This window comes from Moschus berezovskii, chromosome 4 (genome assembly GCF_049115385.1).
Source record: "Moschus berezovskii isolate FMDL1 chromosome 4, NW_MosBer_1.0, whole genome shotgun sequence".
NCBI classification, from domain to species: domain Eukaryota; kingdom Metazoa; phylum Chordata; class Mammalia; order Artiodactyla; family Moschidae; genus Moschus; species Moschus berezovskii.
The window spans coordinates 13,593,132-13,611,548 of record NC_142463.1 but is presented as its reverse complement, the minus strand read 5'-3'; the positions used below and the strand labels follow the sequence as shown (position 1 = coordinate 13,611,548).

The 18,417-nt window shown below is 41.4% G+C and overlaps 1 protein-coding gene across 1 annotated transcript; it reads left to right on the top strand.

Moving 5' to 3' along the window:
* Positions 1–566: 566 nt before the first annotated feature.
* On the top strand, positions 567–14,529 carry RRAGC (Ras related GTP binding C). Its single transcript, XM_055401839.2, has 7 exons — positions 567–1,715; positions 3,430–3,633; positions 4,593–4,792; positions 7,232–7,346; positions 8,277–8,419; positions 10,071–10,219; positions 14,340–14,529. The coding sequence occupies exons 1-7, from the start codon at positions 1,479–1,481 to the stop codon at positions 14,489–14,491; spliced, it is 1,200 nt and encodes a 399-aa protein (XP_055257814.1). The 5' UTR covers positions 567–1,478; the 3' UTR covers positions 14,492–14,529.
* Positions 14,530–18,417: the final 3,888 nt, after the last annotated feature.

Here is an 18,417-nt window from a genome sequence, read left to right as displayed (position 1 = left end):
TGCTGTCATAAAAAAGATGACCACTGCTAATAGACAGTGGTGTATAAGCTACAAGGAGTGTGATTTTTGGCCTGAATAAGAGACTTCTAAGCCAAGTTTTACCACAATGGAATTGTTTGTCTATTGAGATAGTGAGCTCTCTTCCCTGGGCTCTACTGGAATGTATGCTGCAAGTCTTTTATGCAGCATCAGAGACGCTGTACAGTGGATTCTTTTTAGGTGAGAGGTTGCACTAGATGACCTCTAAGGATGTCCTACCTTTATCTTCGAGATTCAGACAAAACCAACTTCCAGATTTGCATACCTGCTTTCCCTTCATAATCAAGAAAGTTTCCTTGAAAGATCAATACCACCACCCATGAGGATCCTCTTTGGTTAAATTTCCAATTCTAAAGCCGCCCTGTGAAGAGTAAAATTCCTCTAGCTTTCCCATATTTTGGTGACAAGCTTTTGTTCTGGTCTGCTTTCATTATTAATTCCTTTGGTCTCTGATCTGAAGGAGATCACACAAGATGCAATGTTCCAGGGGGTGATGGAATTACTAAAGAAGTAGATACTGGGTGGGGAGGAGGGGGAGTCAGATCCTGATGAGTGTGAAACAGTAGCAGTATTCATTGTCAGTGATTTGCTGAAAAGAGGGTAAGACATTCTAGTTTGCTAGCATTTGCTTTCCTATCAGGGCCCAGCTACCTGCTAGAACTATCTCACCGATGACTCTGCCTTGTTTGAGGTTTTGCCCTCACTCTGGCTAGCTCCTCCTCTCAATCTCTGAGCATCCCAACCAATGCCATCCTTCCAGACCTGATCAGACGCCAGCTCCTTAAGAGATGCTCTCACCCACCCATGCCGAGCGTTTTTATCTGCACCTTTGACCCTCCCATTTCCTATCTCGTACAGAAGCTACTTACTCAGAGGTCCGATCTCCATTAACCTTGGGGCAACTTGAGGGCAGGCAGGGTCCAAGGTAGTTGCAGTTTTGCGCCCCTTGCGCCCCAGGACTTCGCGGGCATCAGTAAGTATTGGTTGGGCAAGCACAATAGGAGGAGGAGGACAAACAATTCTCCCAAGTGCCCAGAGAGCTCATTGCGTTGGCCTCCGGAGTCCCGAAGAAGGCAGGAGAACGGTGGGGAGCAAGGCGCGTGGCTGGGTCGGACCGAAGTGCGGGCTGGGGCGTAGGGCAGAGGGCTCGGCCCGGCCACCCTCCTCGTGACTCCTCCTCCCCCCTCCACGGCTCCGAGTCAGGTGATTCCGGGCACGTGACGGGCACCACCTACCTTGCTGCTCCCGAGTGGCAGCTCAGGCGACCAATGAGGGGCCGGGCTCGGGCGGGGAGCCTATGAGAGCCGGGCGCCGGGGAGCGGGCCGCACAGCATCGGTGGCTGCCGGGGGCGGCGGCGGCGGCGGCGAACTGGGGAGGCGGCGGCCTGGCTTGGCCTGGCCTGGCCTGTCAGGGCGCGGGCGGCGGCGGCTCCAGCACCATGTCCCTGCAGTACGGGGCGGAGGAGACGCCCCTCGCCGGCAGTTACGGCGCGGCGGATTCGTTCCCAAAGGATTTCGGCTACGGCGTGGAGGAGGAGGAAGAGGAGGCGGCAGCCGCGGGCGGCGGGGTTGGGGCGGGGGCCGGAGGCGGCTGTGGCCCGGGGGGCGCTGACAGCTCCAAGCCGAGGATTCTGCTCATGGGCCTCCGGCGCAGCGGCAAGTCCTCCATCCAGAAGGTGAGTGGGGCCGTTCGGGCCCTCCGCCCCTCCCGGGGCGCCGGGGGCCAGCCGGGAGGGGAGGCCCTGAGGAGGGCGGCGGCCGGGGGCGCTGGCTGGGTTGTCCCAGCGCGCTTTCTCTTCTCTGGGAAGCAGAGCTCGGGCGCGGTCCGCGCCGGGACCCCGATCTCGCAGTCCACGCCCAGGTCAGCCGAGGCCGAGAGGATCCCCGCGCTCCCCGAGTGGCCGGAGCGAGGCAGGTGCCCGTGGCCTCACCTCCTGGGCCCTCACTTCCTGGGACCCGGCCCCCGTGCCATTCACGAAACTGAGACTTGCTCCCCGGTTCTAACTCGGAGAACTTTCCCACACTCCCTCCCCGACCCCGGCTGTGTGTGTGCCTCTGACTTCAGGTGACCTGAGTTTGCAGGGCTTCCCAGGTGAGCCCCAGGGAGCAGCGTCAGAAAGGGTTGTGACTAACTCCTTGGCCTTTGTAAGGCCTGCTCCTGTTACTAGTACGAAGGAGACCTCACTGTGACATTCCTTAGTGGGAATGGGGGCTGTTCTTCCACCTGTTCTAGTACTTTTAGCCCGGTGAGTATAATTAGTAGTGATTTCCCGTGTGTGTGGCTGCAGAAGTCTTGAGACCTGGAGAATATTTGCAGACCTTTGTACATGTGCTTTCACTTGGGAAATGGCAGGAAAGGATGGAAGGCTATTCGCTTTTTTAGTACAGGGGAATAGAGGCAGTGTTGACGATCTCCATCAGCCATTCCTCTTAAACACAAGGTGAGCTGGCGATAAAATGGCCAGATACCTGGCTTTTTGCTCTTTTCTTTCTATGGCAAAGATATCTCCAAAATAAATCTCTGTGTGATATTTTGTAGACATGATGCTTTTAAAAAGTAGCCTTCCAAATTTACGTGATTACTGTGTTTTATTATCTTTTCACTGTTACAGCAAAATCTGAGTACATTGATGGCAGGTTTTTAGCAAACTGGTTTTGATTCGTTACAGTGTTACTCACCGTCTAAACCTCAGGAGTAAACTATCCATTTTTCTCATCCAGCGAATAGAGAGAGGGAAATTAGTTTTGTGTTGGAATTGTGTGGATTGTGATAATTGTGATTCTTAACAATTGCCTTTACCTTTTTTTTTCCTCATGGGAGCTGTCTTTTCCTTGTCAAGTCCCGTTCTTCCCCTCCTCACAGATATTCCTTCTCTACCAATATGCCTTTTCCTATTTGGTATAATTTGCCTTTGTTTTATTTCTTCTACAAGACTGCAAACCCATGAAGGACAGGGTCCAGTCAGTTTCTTTTCTGATTATTCGTTAGAACCTGATGTGGGCATTCTGATAAATTTTCAATGAACAAAACTACTTAAACATTAGCTATAAATTTTCATAATCTTAGAGCCGATTTTGGCAGAATTTATACAATGTAATGGGAAGAAAAAAAAACTGAGGAGAGACATTACTACTGCTAGTACTGTATACAGACAGAGAAAACAAAAGTTTTAGCTTTTCTGGGTGATTTGGTTTTAGTAATTTGGTGTTTTCAGTTCTGTTAGAAGTTAGAGGATAGTGAGTACCAATGGATACACCATTCACTTTTCATCTCTTTTAAAATTTTTTCTGTAGGGTCACATTCTTTTATGTTAATTCCGGGTGGAGTTTTGTACTTATTTTAAATAAAAAGTGGAATAGTCATTAAATTGTCTTTTTTTCTTTTAACAGGTGGTGTTTCATAAAATGTCACCCAATGAGACCCTCTTTTTGGAAAGTACCAACAAGATTTACAAAGATGACATTTCTAATAGCTCCTTTGTGAATTTCCAAATATGGGATTTTCCTGGGCAAATGGACTTTTTTGACCCAACTTTTGACTACGAGATGATCTTCAGGGGAACAGGAGCATTGATATATGTCATTGATGCACAGGTAGTTGGAAATGATGATGTTTACTTTTCTTCTCTGATGGTGGAAGATGTGGGAACAAAGGAAGGTTGTTTATCTTGTCATGTGCTTCTTGCAACTTGTTTCTTTGCCCCTAGATTTCCTAACTGTGAGCGATGTACCTGCAGAGGTGCTTTAGGAGCAGGCATGCCTTTGTGCTAGTACAGAATATGAGATGACTAGGAGATAGGGTTTATATCTCTGAGTTCTAGTTAATGAGCAGTGTTCCATTTTTGTTAATAGTAGATATTGCTATATTTTTATTAACAGTTGTAATGTTGTCACCCACTGAAAAGGTCTTATCAGTGCCTGTAATGAGGAATGTGAGAACTGAGTCAGTAAATATTAAATGAATAGTTTCTTTAGTTGTCCAGATTCAGTTTAGTTCAGCTAGCACTTATTGAGGGCCTAGCATGTGGCAGACACACTAAGATAAATGGAACATGTCTCTGTCCTTAAGAATCTTAATTTTTTACTAAGCTTAAGCATTAGCTAGGAATGAGTTCTGAGGTATAGACTCTGTTACGAGTGCATTCATACATATGACCTAATTTAATTTCTTCCTCAAAGTGTCGTGAGGTAGGTATTGTAATTACAATTCTATGGCTGAGTAAACTGAGATCACAGAATTTAAGCAACCTGCTTAAAGTCACACATCTAATAAATGGCAGAGCTGGGATTACTTAAAAATTTTTTTATTGGGAATAAGTGTCCATTTTCCATTTCCTTTTCTTATCAGTATTAAAAATTACAAGCATTAACTTGGTAGTTGAATTCTTTATCAAGAAAGATTGAAGATCTATTTAGTGATATAAGTTAATGTAGTTGTTTGAATACTTATGAATGATTAGGGCAATATATATTCTGTGGTTGGGGAAAGAGGTGGTTTGAGGCTTTCGTAACGTAAGATTTCTTTTTAAAAAATATTTTGTTCTGACTTACAGGATGACTACATGGAGGCTTTAACAAGACTTCACATTACTGTTTCTAAAGCCTACAAAGTTAACCCAGACATGAATTTTGAGGTTTTTATTCACAAAGTTGATGGTCTGTCTGATGATCACAAAATAGAAACACAGAGGGACATTCATCAAAGGGCCAATGATGACCTTGCAGATGCTGGGCTAGAAAAACTCCACCTTAGGTAACAACCTGTGTGTTTGATATGGGAGCCCTGAAAAGTGTGTAATGTATTCCCATCTCTGTCATTACAAACACGTAGCTCTCTGTTATCGGTATACCTTTCCCAAATGTGTAATGTTTTTGATATCTGTTGAATTCAAGCAGTTTTGGGAGCCTGATGTTATTGAGAAATTACTTCAACCAGAGGTTGAAGTCATACGAGGTCTGTTTCTGTAGGTGTGTTTACAAATTCATCTCAAGAGACTGGAGTCAGGCTGTTTCCTCATGGCATTAAATCTACTTTGGAATTCCCCTCTCTTGGGATTTCCCCCTCCTTGCCTCAGTTCAAGGAATCTCACATTTGTTGTAGAACTCTGTAGCATGATCTTTCACAGTATCTCTCTCAGTAGGAAGAGCCTTTTCAAGAGGGCACATTTTAAGTTTGGATTCTAATGTTTCTTGTTTATGTTTTTTAAAACACTTTATGTTTTATAAACCTCTAAAAATTGGGTGAAGTGATTGTATCCATTAAATCTGCTTAGGGTTGCTATCAAGTTAAAGAACTGCTGATTCGTAATTCTCATTGCAAAATAAATAATAAAGAACACCTACTAGATAAACTCAGTGGTTTGTATGCTTATATTTTAAAAATATGTGAGAATTATTTCCTGCATCTTTTTTTATGGTTTAGATAGAAATGAGTAATGAAAAGTACCCAAGAAAATGTTCTTTTGATGGTACAAACAACTTAAAGGGGAACCAGCAGAGAGACAACCGTAGCTATTTCCTTATCCTTGGTCTGTTATAATGACTTCCTTCTAGGCTCAAGCCAACCCCCATCCCTACCCTAATATTCCCTAGGGCCTCCGGCTATAAGATCTTTTTGTTACTCTCCTAAGAAACCACATAGAAAAGTCCCATTGACTTTTTGCCTGGATTAAAATATGTACAAGTAATTCATACTTTTAAAAAAATTTAGCAGTATTTGTAGGAGAAAGTGAAAGTATCTTCCAGTGAAATTCCTCAGTCTTATTTTTCTACCATGAATGATGGATTTTAAGCCATGATTGTCCAGTGTTCTCCAGGACCCATAGAACCTTTCTAATCCTCTTAGTACCAGGTCTGTGTCCCTTTCCAGAGCACCCACCTCAGTGGTATACACTATCCCTTTTCCCAGTTCTCTGTGGGGCCCTGGGCCTTGTTAACAGCATTAAACTTTTATTAATTACTAGCAGACCTATGGATGAGGTTCTTTTAATTTCCGGTTTCCAGAAACTCAGCTTCCTAGAATGCCCTGTGCTTTGGGAAGTTCTTCCTGTCCCCATCCACCTCCAAACTTCACAGTTCCTGCAGGACCTTCTTACATTGCTAACCTAAAATATTCCTTTACCTTAGTGCCTATGGGGGGATAATCTTGGTCTTACCTCTTCCGTTGTTCTAACATCTAGATTAGAGCCCCATCTAAGTTAGTTTTCTTAGGTGCACTCTTTGAAAGTATCTTTGAATTACGATAAAAAGTGTGATATAAACAGTTCTGTGCCTCTGACTTTGTTATCTGTGTTTATAATTACTTAATGGATACAGCTATGTAACTAAGAGTATACTCCCTGAGTGAAAAAGCAGGTACAGTTGACCACACTGTTTAAATGTTAAAACCCTCTGTCTCTCAAGTATGTGTTTTGTTAAATCTACAAATTTACTTCTTTGTGTATCCTTTTAGGCCTCCAGATAGCTGTCCCTTCTCTCTAGAGCTCCTGCTCTCATCTTCCTTAGCATGTTATTTACATAAATTCTAAGTGCCAGTTTTATTAATTTGTTTACTCAACAAATATTCATGAATACAGAACAGTGGGCACCCAGCTGTGAGCAAGGCTGACGGCCTTTATTCTCATGGAGCTTACTGTTCTGATGAATAAGACAGCTCAAAAGCACATAAATATACATATAGTGTAATTTTAAGTACTCATTAGTGCTATGCAGAAAAACAAAGGGGAAGAGGTTGAAAGCAAAGGGTACAGGAGTACCATTTTAGGTGGGGTCAGGAAGGAACTTTCTGAGGAGGTAACATTTTAGTAGAAACCTGTACTGTATTCTTATTTAATAAATGTTGCCTATGTCTGAGCTTTCTCTTGTTTTTTTGTCAGTTGTGGGCTTAAGAAACCAAGCTTTTTGGATCAGATTGCAAGGACTTAGGTGAATGTTCAGGTTTCCGCATCTGAAAATGTTTTCCTAGCACTGCCTCAGTTGCCCTCTGTGTAAATGTTAAAGGGATGGAGAGCTACAAGCCAGGTGGGGAAATGGCATTTGTCATCTTGAGTGAGGGAGATGGTACACAAAACAGGCCTTATTGGAACTTACTGAAATCAAATGTGAAGAAACTTAAAATTTTATGTATTGTGATAATTGTCGTTGGACTTTTAAGATATTTTTCAAATTAATCAAACTATGTTGTGTCTTTCAGCTTTTATTTGACTAGTATCTATGACCATTCAATATTTGAAGCCTTTAGTAAGGTGGTGCAGAAACTTATCCCACAGCTACCGACCTTGGAAAACCTATTAAATATCTTTATATCAGTAAGTGTGCATTTAATTCACTGTCGTTTCTGGTTTTTGTTGAATATATTTGTATTATCAAATTCTCCAAAAAATGCCTTGAATTAATCTGAGTCAAGGTTAAAGACGACACAGTTAAATATTAAATAAATAATAGAAACATTTAAAAAATGGCTTGAGTTATTCACCTTTTTTTGTCTTAAAAGGCTCTGATGAAAAATTTTCTCATGCTTTTCTTAATTAAAAATATCTTAGTGATCTCTTTTCCTGAAGGAAGAATAGAAACTGGGGTATACTGGGTGTTGGGAATTAGACTCAGTGTAATCTCTGCGTTATTGGAGGTCACATTGAAAAATTGGTCCTTGTTAACTGTGACCTCAGTGTCATATTTCACGTTTCTTGTTTTGAGGATTCAGCTTAATTAAAAAGGATATGGTTCCCATCAGTCTAGGATTCAGCGACTGTGTTCTCCAAACACTGCTTTGAAGGACTCAGTGTGTCGTGATCCCCAATTCTTGGGGCTTTTGCACTATGCTAGATGTTGATGTGAAACGTTGTTTGCTGAGTTCCACATCAAACCTTTCTGGTAGCAGGATCATTTGAATCAGAGATTGATTATTGTCAGGAAAAGGATTATCAAATGTAGCATGGCTTGATTTTTGGAGGATTTTTTTGTTTGTTTTTTGGTGGTGTCTTAGAAAATAATTCATTTAAGTAAAGAGGATGAAAGAACAAATTTGAGTGTTCTATTATGTCAGTAAATCAGAGCAGAGAAACAATTTGACTTTTCTTATTTGGATAAGAGAAGTGTCTCCTAAGCAAGTACTGTTTACTCTTGGTATTGGGTTATATCGTTAAAAATGCTCTTGGATGTTAATGATTCAGGATCTTTGACAAGTTTACAAACTGTGATTCTTTAAAAAATGAACACTTGATTTTGTTTTTTTCAAGAATTCAGGTATTGAAAAAGCTTTTCTCTTCGATGTTGTCAGCAAAATCTACATTGCAACAGACAGTTCTCCTGTGGATATGCAGTCATATGAACTTTGCTGTGACATGATTGATGTTGTAATTGATGTGTCTTGTATATATGGGTAAGTTGTGTTCGTATATGTTTTTGTAAGATCTCAGACAAGTGGAAAACCGCCAGTTTGACTTGTTGGGGGATTAATTTCTGAGGCATCTAGCAAGTACTGTATGAAGTAGAACTGACCATAGTGCTTCAGTTTGGAGCATAATTTCTCTGTGAGTGAACTGCTGGGTCTTACTCTTTCCACGTGGATGGACAAGAGCAGTTGAAAAGGTGTGACTGGTGCCAGACTTAGTTATCAGTGAAAGTTTCACCCGCTTTAATTTGGGGCTTTTGTGCTGTGTGTTCTCACTACTGCAACTTTTCACTACTGTTAGATCAGTAAACTAGACTGATTTATTTAAAGCACTGAGTAACAAAAGTATGTGCTGGTTCCTAATTTGATTTCAGGCTTTGTGGAACTGAGGAATCCTTAATCTTTCAGAGAGCACAGAAACAAGGAATGTTTAACATATACATCTCAGTTTCTAAGAAGTCTCTAAAATAAAAACTCTTCTTATATGCAAATTCACCATACTTTATACAGAAATTTTTAAAGAAATGGTTTTGTAGAATAGTCCAGAAGGCAAGTTGGTGGATTTACTAATAATTATTTCAAAAGCCGGTAACCTCTTCAGCCTCTAATAGTGGTGGGTCATCTTGTATATTAATGTCAGCCCTCCCAAGCACTGTCCTGATGCTCTGACATTACCTTTGCTTTTTGATACCTCTGTCCTTTATCTGTTGATCCTCTGTGTTCCACCTAGTCTAAATTCCTCTTTCATCTCTCTGTCCCTACCCTGCACCTTGGCCTTTCTGCCTAACTTGTCAGTGTCTTTCTGTAGCTGCCTCGGGGTAGGAGAATGCGTTTGTCTTAGCTCTTCTTTACTTGTCTATTCTTGTTTTCCATTCCTGTCAGTTTTGTGGTTACATGCTTGCCTTTGTTTTTATTCTTTCCCCGGCGAAAATGTGATTTTGTCTGTAGGTCATGCAGAAAAGTTTCATGCTCCCGTTCCTAATTTTAAAAATAGATGAATAGAATGTATTTTTTATAATTAAAGACTCAAATTTAGTTGTAAAGGCACATTGTAAACTACATTACACATGATAAAGTACATTATAAACAAGAAACAGCCATTACTTCATTATTATTAACCTGTGTGTGAAACTTGTTATGCTTTATTGAAGTTCAGTTTGTTGCTTGCTTGGCTCTTGATTTGTGTTTTTTGAAGTGGGACTCCATGTAATTCTGACACTGATAAGTGAAATAGCTTTCAGACCCTGTGAGGCTCACTTTGCAGGCATCAGGATTCCACAGTATCTTTGATAGACCGTATTTACTTTAGTTTTTGTACTTATTCCTTTTTCACTACTGACAGTTTTCATATTTCAGGTCCTTCTTTATTTGCAGAGGGTGTCAGCACTGATCAGTGTGGGGGAAAATTAGAAGTCTGCTGTCTTCATGCATCCTAGGTCAGCACGGTGGTGTGAGCACACGGAATGGTTATGCAGCAGGGGCTGGGCACCCATAGCTTAACACAGCTTCTGTTCCACTGTGGTCGAGCCAGCCTGTTTTCTCAAAAGACATTTAGGAAACTGAGTAGAAAGCCTTGTGCAAATGTGACAAAATGCCGAGTTGGGAAACCTATAATGAATGATACTTTGTTTTAAAACAGGTTAAAGGAAGATGGAAGTGGAAGTGCTTATGACAAAGAGTCCATGGCCATCATCAAGCTGAATAACACAACTGTCCTGTATTTAAAGGAGGTGACTAAATTTTTGGCACTGGTTTGCATACTTAGGGAAGAAAGTTTTGAAAGAAAAGGTAATGACATTTTAAAAACTGTCTTTATATAAAGGTCTTTGTCATAATTTCTTAGGTTCTGGAAAACAAGAGAAAACATTGTTGCAGTGTTAGAGGATTTACCAGTTAGTTTGATCCCCTGGAGAAGGGATGGCAACCCACTCTAGTATTCTTGCTTGGAGAATTCTGTGGACAGAGGAGCCTGGCGGGCTACAGTCTGTGGGGTCACAAAGAGTTGGACACGACTGAGCAACTAACACTTTCACACTCATGACTTTTTCAGCTGCTTCTGTGCCTTTCCTGCATGTATAGTCCATGCTTTCTCCTGTCTCCTTTTGGTCTTTTGTTTTTAAATACATCTTTTATTCCAGCCTCTGGTTTCACATCCTTCTGTTACCTGTCTGCCTGCATTTGGCTTCCACCCAAACCAGTCTGCTGAGGTGGTTTGAGAAGTTACTGGGTCACCTTCTTGCCACATTTGGTGGCCTTTCCTCTTCAGCCTTCCAAAGCGTGTGACCCTGTCATCCAGTCCTCCTTCACGCTCTCTTCTCTCTGCTTTCCCAAAGCAGAGCTCTTTGGGGTCTTCTGTGTGTCTATTTCTCTGACCACCTGTTTCTTCTAATTACTTTTCTTTCTCTCAGTTCTGGGCTTCTGGCTTACTTCTTCACTTATTCTCCTGGTCAGCACATGACATCTGTGGCTTCAGTTCATCTCTGTGTAGCTGACTGAAAAATTCACTTCTCCAGCTCGGACTTGTTTCCATCCTGTGTTTGAAACTGTTAGTAAGGCATCTTTACTTAAATATTTATCTTTCCGTGGTGTCGAAAACTGATGAATATTTTCCCTGTTGTTTCATGACTCTCCTGGCTCCTTTGCTTCTGTTACTAGTTATGTCATTTTCCTGGTGTCCACGCTTAGCTGTGTGCTATCTGGTAATCGTGTGGTGTAATTGCTTCCGAGGCCCTTGCACAGCATCTCACAGAGGGTGTTCTTTGTTCTCCTTTTTCCATTCTTTTCTGAGGTTTTCATTGAATCTTCGCCAACTCTTAACATTTGTTTCTTGTGGAACTGTCTAGGGTGTCCTATCCATTTCCACTGTTGGTGTCTCCAGTCCAAGTCCTCACCCATCCAGGCCTGAGGTGCTGCATTCAACATATATATTGAGGGCTCAGTCTGTATCGTCTTTTATTCTCAAGGCAGAATAGTTTTCAAAAGAATGTCATTTAACTACTCAAGGATCTATAGTAGCTCTGTTACTCATGCAACAAGTTCTTTTTCTTCTGTTTGGGTTTGTGATGTTAATTAATATTAAATGAGTTAATATTATGTCACTGATGCTCATATTAATGAAATATTTTAGATATACAAAGGTTTTTTTTTATTAAAATGTATATATTCCCCTTTGAGCTTAAGATCTGAAACGTGACCAATACATATTTGTCTTCTGTGTATTTCTCAGTTGAAACCCTCACTTGTGCTCTGTTGAATGTAGGGTTTTCTTCTCCTGTGTCTGAATTAGTCTTTTACTTCTTATTTATCCTTAAACCATATAGGGTATTATGTATCTTTGTGTAAACCGTGTCAAAATGTCAGTCATCTTCTGCAACTTCCTTGTTTCTCTTCATTCAAGATTGGTTTTGAGGTGTTTATCCATATCAATAGCATGTTGCTTCAGTTCATTCTTTGTCACTGTCTGTGGAGTGTGTATATCACAGTTTATATTCTTTTTACTGTATGTTTAGATGATTTTTAAGATTATAAATAGTTTTGCAAGAAATGTTCATGAACAAGTTTGCCTTTGCACATACGGAGAATTTCTCTAGAATAGTACGTCTTTAGGAGTGGAATTTGTGGAGGGCATGTGCATTCAGTTTTATTGTTGTTCAGTTGCCCAGTCCGACTCTTTGTGACCCCATGGGACTGCAGCCCCCCAGACCTCTGTATCCCTCACCATCTCCCACAATTTTCCCAAGTGCATGTCCCCTGCTCAAGTGCATGTCCCCTGCTCAAGTTCATGTCCCCTGCTCAAGTGCATGTCCCCTGCTCAAGTTCATGTCAGTTTTATTAGGCCTTATTGAATTGCTCTCCAAAGTAGCTTTATTGTTTTCACCCCAGACAGAGCTTTGTGGGAGTTTCTGTCACTTCATGTCCTTGCTAATGTTTAATGTTGTTAGACTGTTCAGTTGTTGTCAGTCTGGTAGGTGCGAAACGATGTCTCTTTTTTATTTCTCTAATTACTGGTTAGAGCAAGCGTCTGTTTCATTGAGGTGCTCTTTCATGTCTGTTTAGGCTTCTTCTCTAGTAATTTATTTGTTCCTATGCTTTTATCTTTTTTGTGCCTCTTAGGAGTTTCTTATTTTTTTTCCATTCTAATCTTTAAAAATTAAAACTTTTGGTTCCTGGAAATTTTCAAGTAAACACAAAAGTTGAATAGCACAGCAATTCCATGTACCTGTCCCTGCTTTCATAGTCATGAACACATGGTCAGTCTTGTTTCCTGTATATCTTCATTTTTCTTTTTTAATCCTTGTTTAAATCCTTGGTTTGACAGTGGAAATTGTCAAACATAAAACAGTAGAGAAAATAATGTAAGGAAACCTTTTCTTATCTATCACCCAGATTGAACAACTATTAAAATCATATCCATTCTTATTTCATCTCTATCCCTTTTCTCCTATTGGGTTATTTTGAAGCAAATCTCTGACATCAAATCATTTTGTTTATAGAGATTTCAGCAGGCATCTCTAAGAAGTAGTACTCTTTTTAAAGCATAACAGTATCACCACTGTTGCTGCTAAGTCGCCTCAGTCGTGTCCGACTCTGTGCGACCCCGTAGACAGCATTCCACCAGGCTCCCCTATCCCTCTGATTCTCCAGGCAAGAACACTGGAGTGGGTTGCCATTTCCTTCTCCAGTATTACCACTAATAGATGTTAAAAAAAAATTAACAATGATTTCGTATCATCATCACATACCCACACATTGTTCAGGTTTCCTTGATTGTCAGTTTAATTTTACCATTTGCAGAGAATTCAAGTTTAATGTAGTTGAACTTATCAAAACCTTTATTTTTTTCTGAATCTGAAGGAACTCCTTAATTTGACTCTAACCTGCTTCTTCAGACTATTCCCAGTACTTCTCCCAAGAATTGTCTGCTCCCATCTCCAGTCAGACCAGCTTCTTTCCCGTCTTCCACCTGTGTGCTGTGTTTTCAGTGCAAACTCCCTGCTGTTTTCTTGTGATTTTGCTCCTCTTTCCTGCCTATTTAAATCTTGCCCGTATTTGCAGAGTCTTGTCTCTTCCCTGAAGTTTTCTTGGCTGCTTTTGCCTTGCACTTGACCCTCCCACCTTTGGGCTTCTTCCCCATCTGTAGTCACTTTGCCATCAGATGCTTGTGGTTTGTTTCTTGTGTGTTGTCTTTCTGTCCCGGTATCCTTGAGGACCTAGGTGCTTCTCTTTCAGCTCTGCTGTTCTCAGTACTGGCTACTAGTTTCAAGTCCTTCTCGTGATGTGGAAGGACTTCTGGATCTCCAACAATCTTCCCCAAATTCTGGGCTCTAAGGAGGATTGAGGGAGGAGTAGGGAGGTCTTCCTTTTAAGGAGACTCCATGGAAGTCTTGCACACTTGCACTTTTCTTGGTGTTCGGAATTGGTCATGTGTCCATATGTACCTGCAAGGAACCCTTTGACTAAAATCTGATTTGGAAGCCAGTTCATAAACAGAAAAGGACAGAGTTGCCCTCCCTCCCCTCTGAGGTGGGGGAGCTGGCTTCCCGAGGCTCTGCCCTATGGGCCTTCCCGATACCTCCCATGCCTATGTCTCTGTTGAGCATTTTGCCCAACTATTGTTCCAGCTCTTTCCTTCAGCTTTTCTTTGCCTGCCCCAGAGACTTAGGAAAAACTTGATGTATCAAAAGTATTTTACTTTCACTTTAGAGTTTATTGTAAATTTTCTTAGCAAATTTGTCTTCCTAATTGCTTTCTTATTTACCCTCTTCATTCCCAGGCCCAGAGTTGTGGAGAATTTCTCAATTGGATATATGTTTTAAAATACATACCAATTATTTCTTTCCATCACCAAATGTTTGCTAGCAGATAATTGACATTCAAGGCGCCTGATCTTCCTTTTTCTCTCCTGCAGGTTTAATAGACTATAACTTCCATTGTTTCCGAAAAGCTATTCATGAGGTTTTTGAGGTGGGTGTGACTTCTCACAGGAGCTGTAGTCACCAGACCAGTGCCCCCAGCCTGAAAGCGTTGACACACAATGGCACGCCACGAAACGCCATCTAGCCTGGACACCAGTGATCGGGGCTCTGTGCCAGCTTATTCTTCACTCCAGGATCAGATGCCACGTGCTACAGGACATGGGAGTTGCCGCTTGTGGGGACCTGGTGCCTGTCCCACTAGAGACAAGGGGTAGAGTTTCTCATTTGGATGCAAACCCCTTCAGCTCGTGGTGTGCAACTGAAGCTACTATTTCTTTAAAAAAAAAAAAGGCAAAAAAGAATTCCAGAGACCACAGAAGTGTGTGTCTTTCTCCTCTTGGGGGCCCTACTTTAAGTAGTTGGGATATCTTGGACCTGGAGATAACAGCCCTTAACCCGTCCTTACCAGGGAATGTCGCCATCAAATACCAGTTGAAAATAATAGAAAGAACTGAATTTTTATATGCTTCACTTAGATTTTCATTTGAGTAGTCTCTAAAAATCCTGCCTCGCTTAAGTTCTAACACTGCCTCTCAGATTTCAATTCTGGACCCTGCACACCTCAGACCTTCTAAATGCATTTGCTTGCTAACTCAGAAGACACATGGTCTGACTGCAGCAAAAAAGGACATTCCTGTATTTGTTTCTGAAGAGATGAGAAAATTTTATGCTGCATCAAGTTGAGAGCAAGTCTCCAACAGTGGCTGCTGCGTTCATTCCCTCGGAAGTGTTGAACAAACTTTGAGACAAGAAAATTTTTGCACCTGTGTTTTGGATACCAGATACCTGGGTTCCTTCCCTCACATTTGATAAATGATTCTAATCACTGTTAAAAAAAAAAAAGGGAATTAAAAAAGTTGTTTTCCCCACAGTCTCTTCCTCCTCTTAGGAGAAAAACTCATCATGTCATTGAAATATTTAGCTCATTTTTCTTTAAACTTGATACCAGTCCCCACATACCTTTCATCCTAAGCTGTTGAGATTCTTTAAAGAGTTGCTGTTTTGTTGACCCTGAATGACCCAAAGGCACTGGTGGACTGTCCACTGGGGGTTGAAGAGAGCATACGACACCGCGACGTGTGTCGTTAAACATACTTTGTCTCCAGTGTTCCCACACCAAGTGTCATCTGTGGTACTTTCTTAACCTAGGATATTGATTTATAATTGTTTTTTTTTCATTGTTGAAAGTTGATACCCTTTCCATTGACTTAAACTTATACATTACTTTTACTCCACATGCCCAGTTGTCATATATTCCAAAGCCACTGGACCACTTGAGTACATAAGTGCCACTGTTACATGAAATATGTGTATTCAGGTCTGTAAACCCAACTGTGTGACTTGGAGTGCTTCCTGCAGGTGATTCTGACTGTTGAGTATTTACATGGACCATGGTGATATCCAAAAGAAAAATGCTTTTATATTTATAGGTTATTTCATTGAACTATATAAAATGGGTATCAATAAATGTATTTACTCCAGAATCAGTTTTTTATTTGCATAAGATACGGCGGGCTGGGGCAATGAAACATTGGCTCGTCCCACTCTGATTTCTCATCCATTTCTTCTTTTGCTGCCTCGTATGGTTAAGATGCTGTATGTTTCAGGACTTAAAGTTCTGTCCTGGTGCAGAAATTTCATGCCTTGTGTCCAGGCATCTCTCTCTCGCCCATTTCTGTTTAGGAGATGTAAACATAGGTAAAAATGTGTCTTTTGGTTGTGGTGGTTCATGGTGGGGACTATCCAGGGCCTCGCATAATTGATGTACGATATCTAAGCCAGGAAGCATATCAAGGAATGAGTTAAGTAGAACACATTTTACAAAATATGTGTTGATTGAGTTTAGTTTTCATTTCTTCCAGTTTCTGGGGTACTCATTCAGTTCAGTTCAGTCGCTCAGTCATGTCCGACTCTATACTCATTCAGTTCAGTTCAGTTCAGTCGCTCAGTCATGTCCGACTCTATACTCATTATTGACCCTTAAATGTCTGTTCTGCTTATATAGTTAGGTTGGATCTCAACTGGTTGGGGAAAATATGTATATTAGGAGGGAGGTAGGTAGAGGTTGAAAGATCTTTAATTTTGTGATTGGGCTATTTAGAAAAATGGAAATCACAAAAACAGGTTAAAACAAAGCCCTTAAAGTACTATCTAATCTTATATCCATTTTCAAGTTATGGAGACTGAAATCCAGAGGAGTAAAGAGCCCTGTCTAGGGTAATAGATGGGATGACCATTGTAACTTAAACTCTAAATCCAGGGTACTGTTGAGGGTTAAAGGGATGTTGTTAATAGCTACACCAGAGCAACAGGTGCGTACTCTACTGTTCGGGGTAAACCAGGTGGCAGCTCAGTCACAGATCAAGTTAGTGGTGAAGGGGCGCCTGTGCTTCAGACCTGGCAGCCCTCTGCTGCCTGCCTGCATCTCCAGCCTCAGGCTCCTGTTGGCCCAATGCAGATAATGCTTCAAGAGGGACACAGGTGCCCAGAAAAGACTTTTTTTCTACTACTGTGGGAAGTTATAAATTCAGGGAGTGATAAGGAGAACAAGTGGAAAATGGTGAAACAGACTCAGGAAAAAGGAAACGAAAGTCAGAAAACTTAAGGATTTGCCTGAAATGTTTTGCATCTCCATGGATGTTTGTATGTACCAGGCTACCTCAGAGAGCTGGCAAAAATGGTGGAAGAAAACCTCTGTCATCTTTTGCAGCAGGGTGTTTGAACTGTTTCATAACACTGCCTCTTCTGTTCACACACATTCATACATACATACATGTGCATATGTGTACACAGACACACTTATGTAATGATGTCTCAGTAACCGAATGTTCAGGGTATTTGGAATTGTACATATTGACCTCCTACGTTTGGGATTCTGTGTGTACACACAGAAACAAATGAAAGATAAAATTATGATTGTCACAAGCTTAATGTGTGTAATTCGTGGGTTTTGTTAAGGTTCTGTGTCGGTCCTGTTTTGTTTTGCAAATGCTGACAGCTCTTGGAGTTATATCCAGAAGAGGTTAATTAGTGAATATTGTTATTTTTCATCTAAGCTACCAAAGTAACTTGAAACATTCCCTCTTTGTCCCCCGGAGACCTTGAAGGAACAGTCTTCCAAGGGGCTGTAGGCGGCAGCTGGGCAAAGCTGGAGTGTATTTCCATTAGTAGTACTTGCACTGGTCCTATGGAGCTGAGGGTCTAGCTGTAAACAGCATGGAGGGAGGGACATGAAGGGGCAGCAACTACTAATTCAGGTGTTTGTGTGTATTACCTCATGTAATCTTCACAGTACCTGGTGAGGTAGGTCCTCTAGTTTATATTTGCAGATGGGGAAACAGGCCTGTGGAGGCGTAGTGGTAGAGCTAGAATCGAAGTCCATGCAGTTTGATTCTAGAACCTACATCCCTCAACCATCACTTTACCTCACTTCCTTCATAGGGAGGGAGGGTTTGCTCATGGAAAATTGTGCAGAAAACAAATTCTGTAAAGTTTGGAAACCGCATTCTGTAGTTCTCGGAGATTTACTGTGTACAGTAAAATACTAAATTCTTTGAGAAGACCTGCAATAAAGAAGTCTGATTACCTAGGTTTATAGCCCATGTTCCTAAGTTTGATTGTTTTAAGAAATGCCTTTTCAAGAGCATGGGCTTCTCGGGTGGCTCAGTGGTAAAGAACCTGCCTGCCAATCCAGGAGACTCGGGTTCAATGCCTAGGTGGGAAGATCCCCTGGAGGAGGAAATAGCCACCCTGTCTGGTATTTTTGCCTGGAGAATCCCATGGACAGAGGAGGCTGGCAGGCTATATAGTTCATGGGACTGCAAACAGAAGGGCATGATAGCATGCTAAATAAATACACAGAAGGACACTTTACTGGCATGTTTTCTGTGGGATTGGAAATATGATTTTTTTATTCCATTTAACAAGTGGCTTAATATAACCTGTAATGAACTGGTGATGAGTAAATCTTGTATATGTTCATAATTGAAATTAGTAGTTCATGCTATTCCT

Excerpts from the sequence above, each read along its gene's own strand:
- RRAGC (XM_055401839.2), top strand. The coding sequence starts at position 1,479 with ATGTCCCTGCAGTACGGGGCGGAGGAGACGCCCCTCGCCGGCAGTTAC. Across the intron at positions 8,420-10,070 it reads GATGTGTCTTGTATATATGG|GTTAAAGGAAGATGGAAGTG; the intron begins GTAAGTTGTGTT and ends GTTTTAAAACAG. Across the intron at positions 10,220-14,339 it reads AGAAAGTTTTGAAAGAAAAG|GTTTAATAGACTATAACTTC; the intron begins GTAATGACATTT and ends TCTCTCCTGCAG.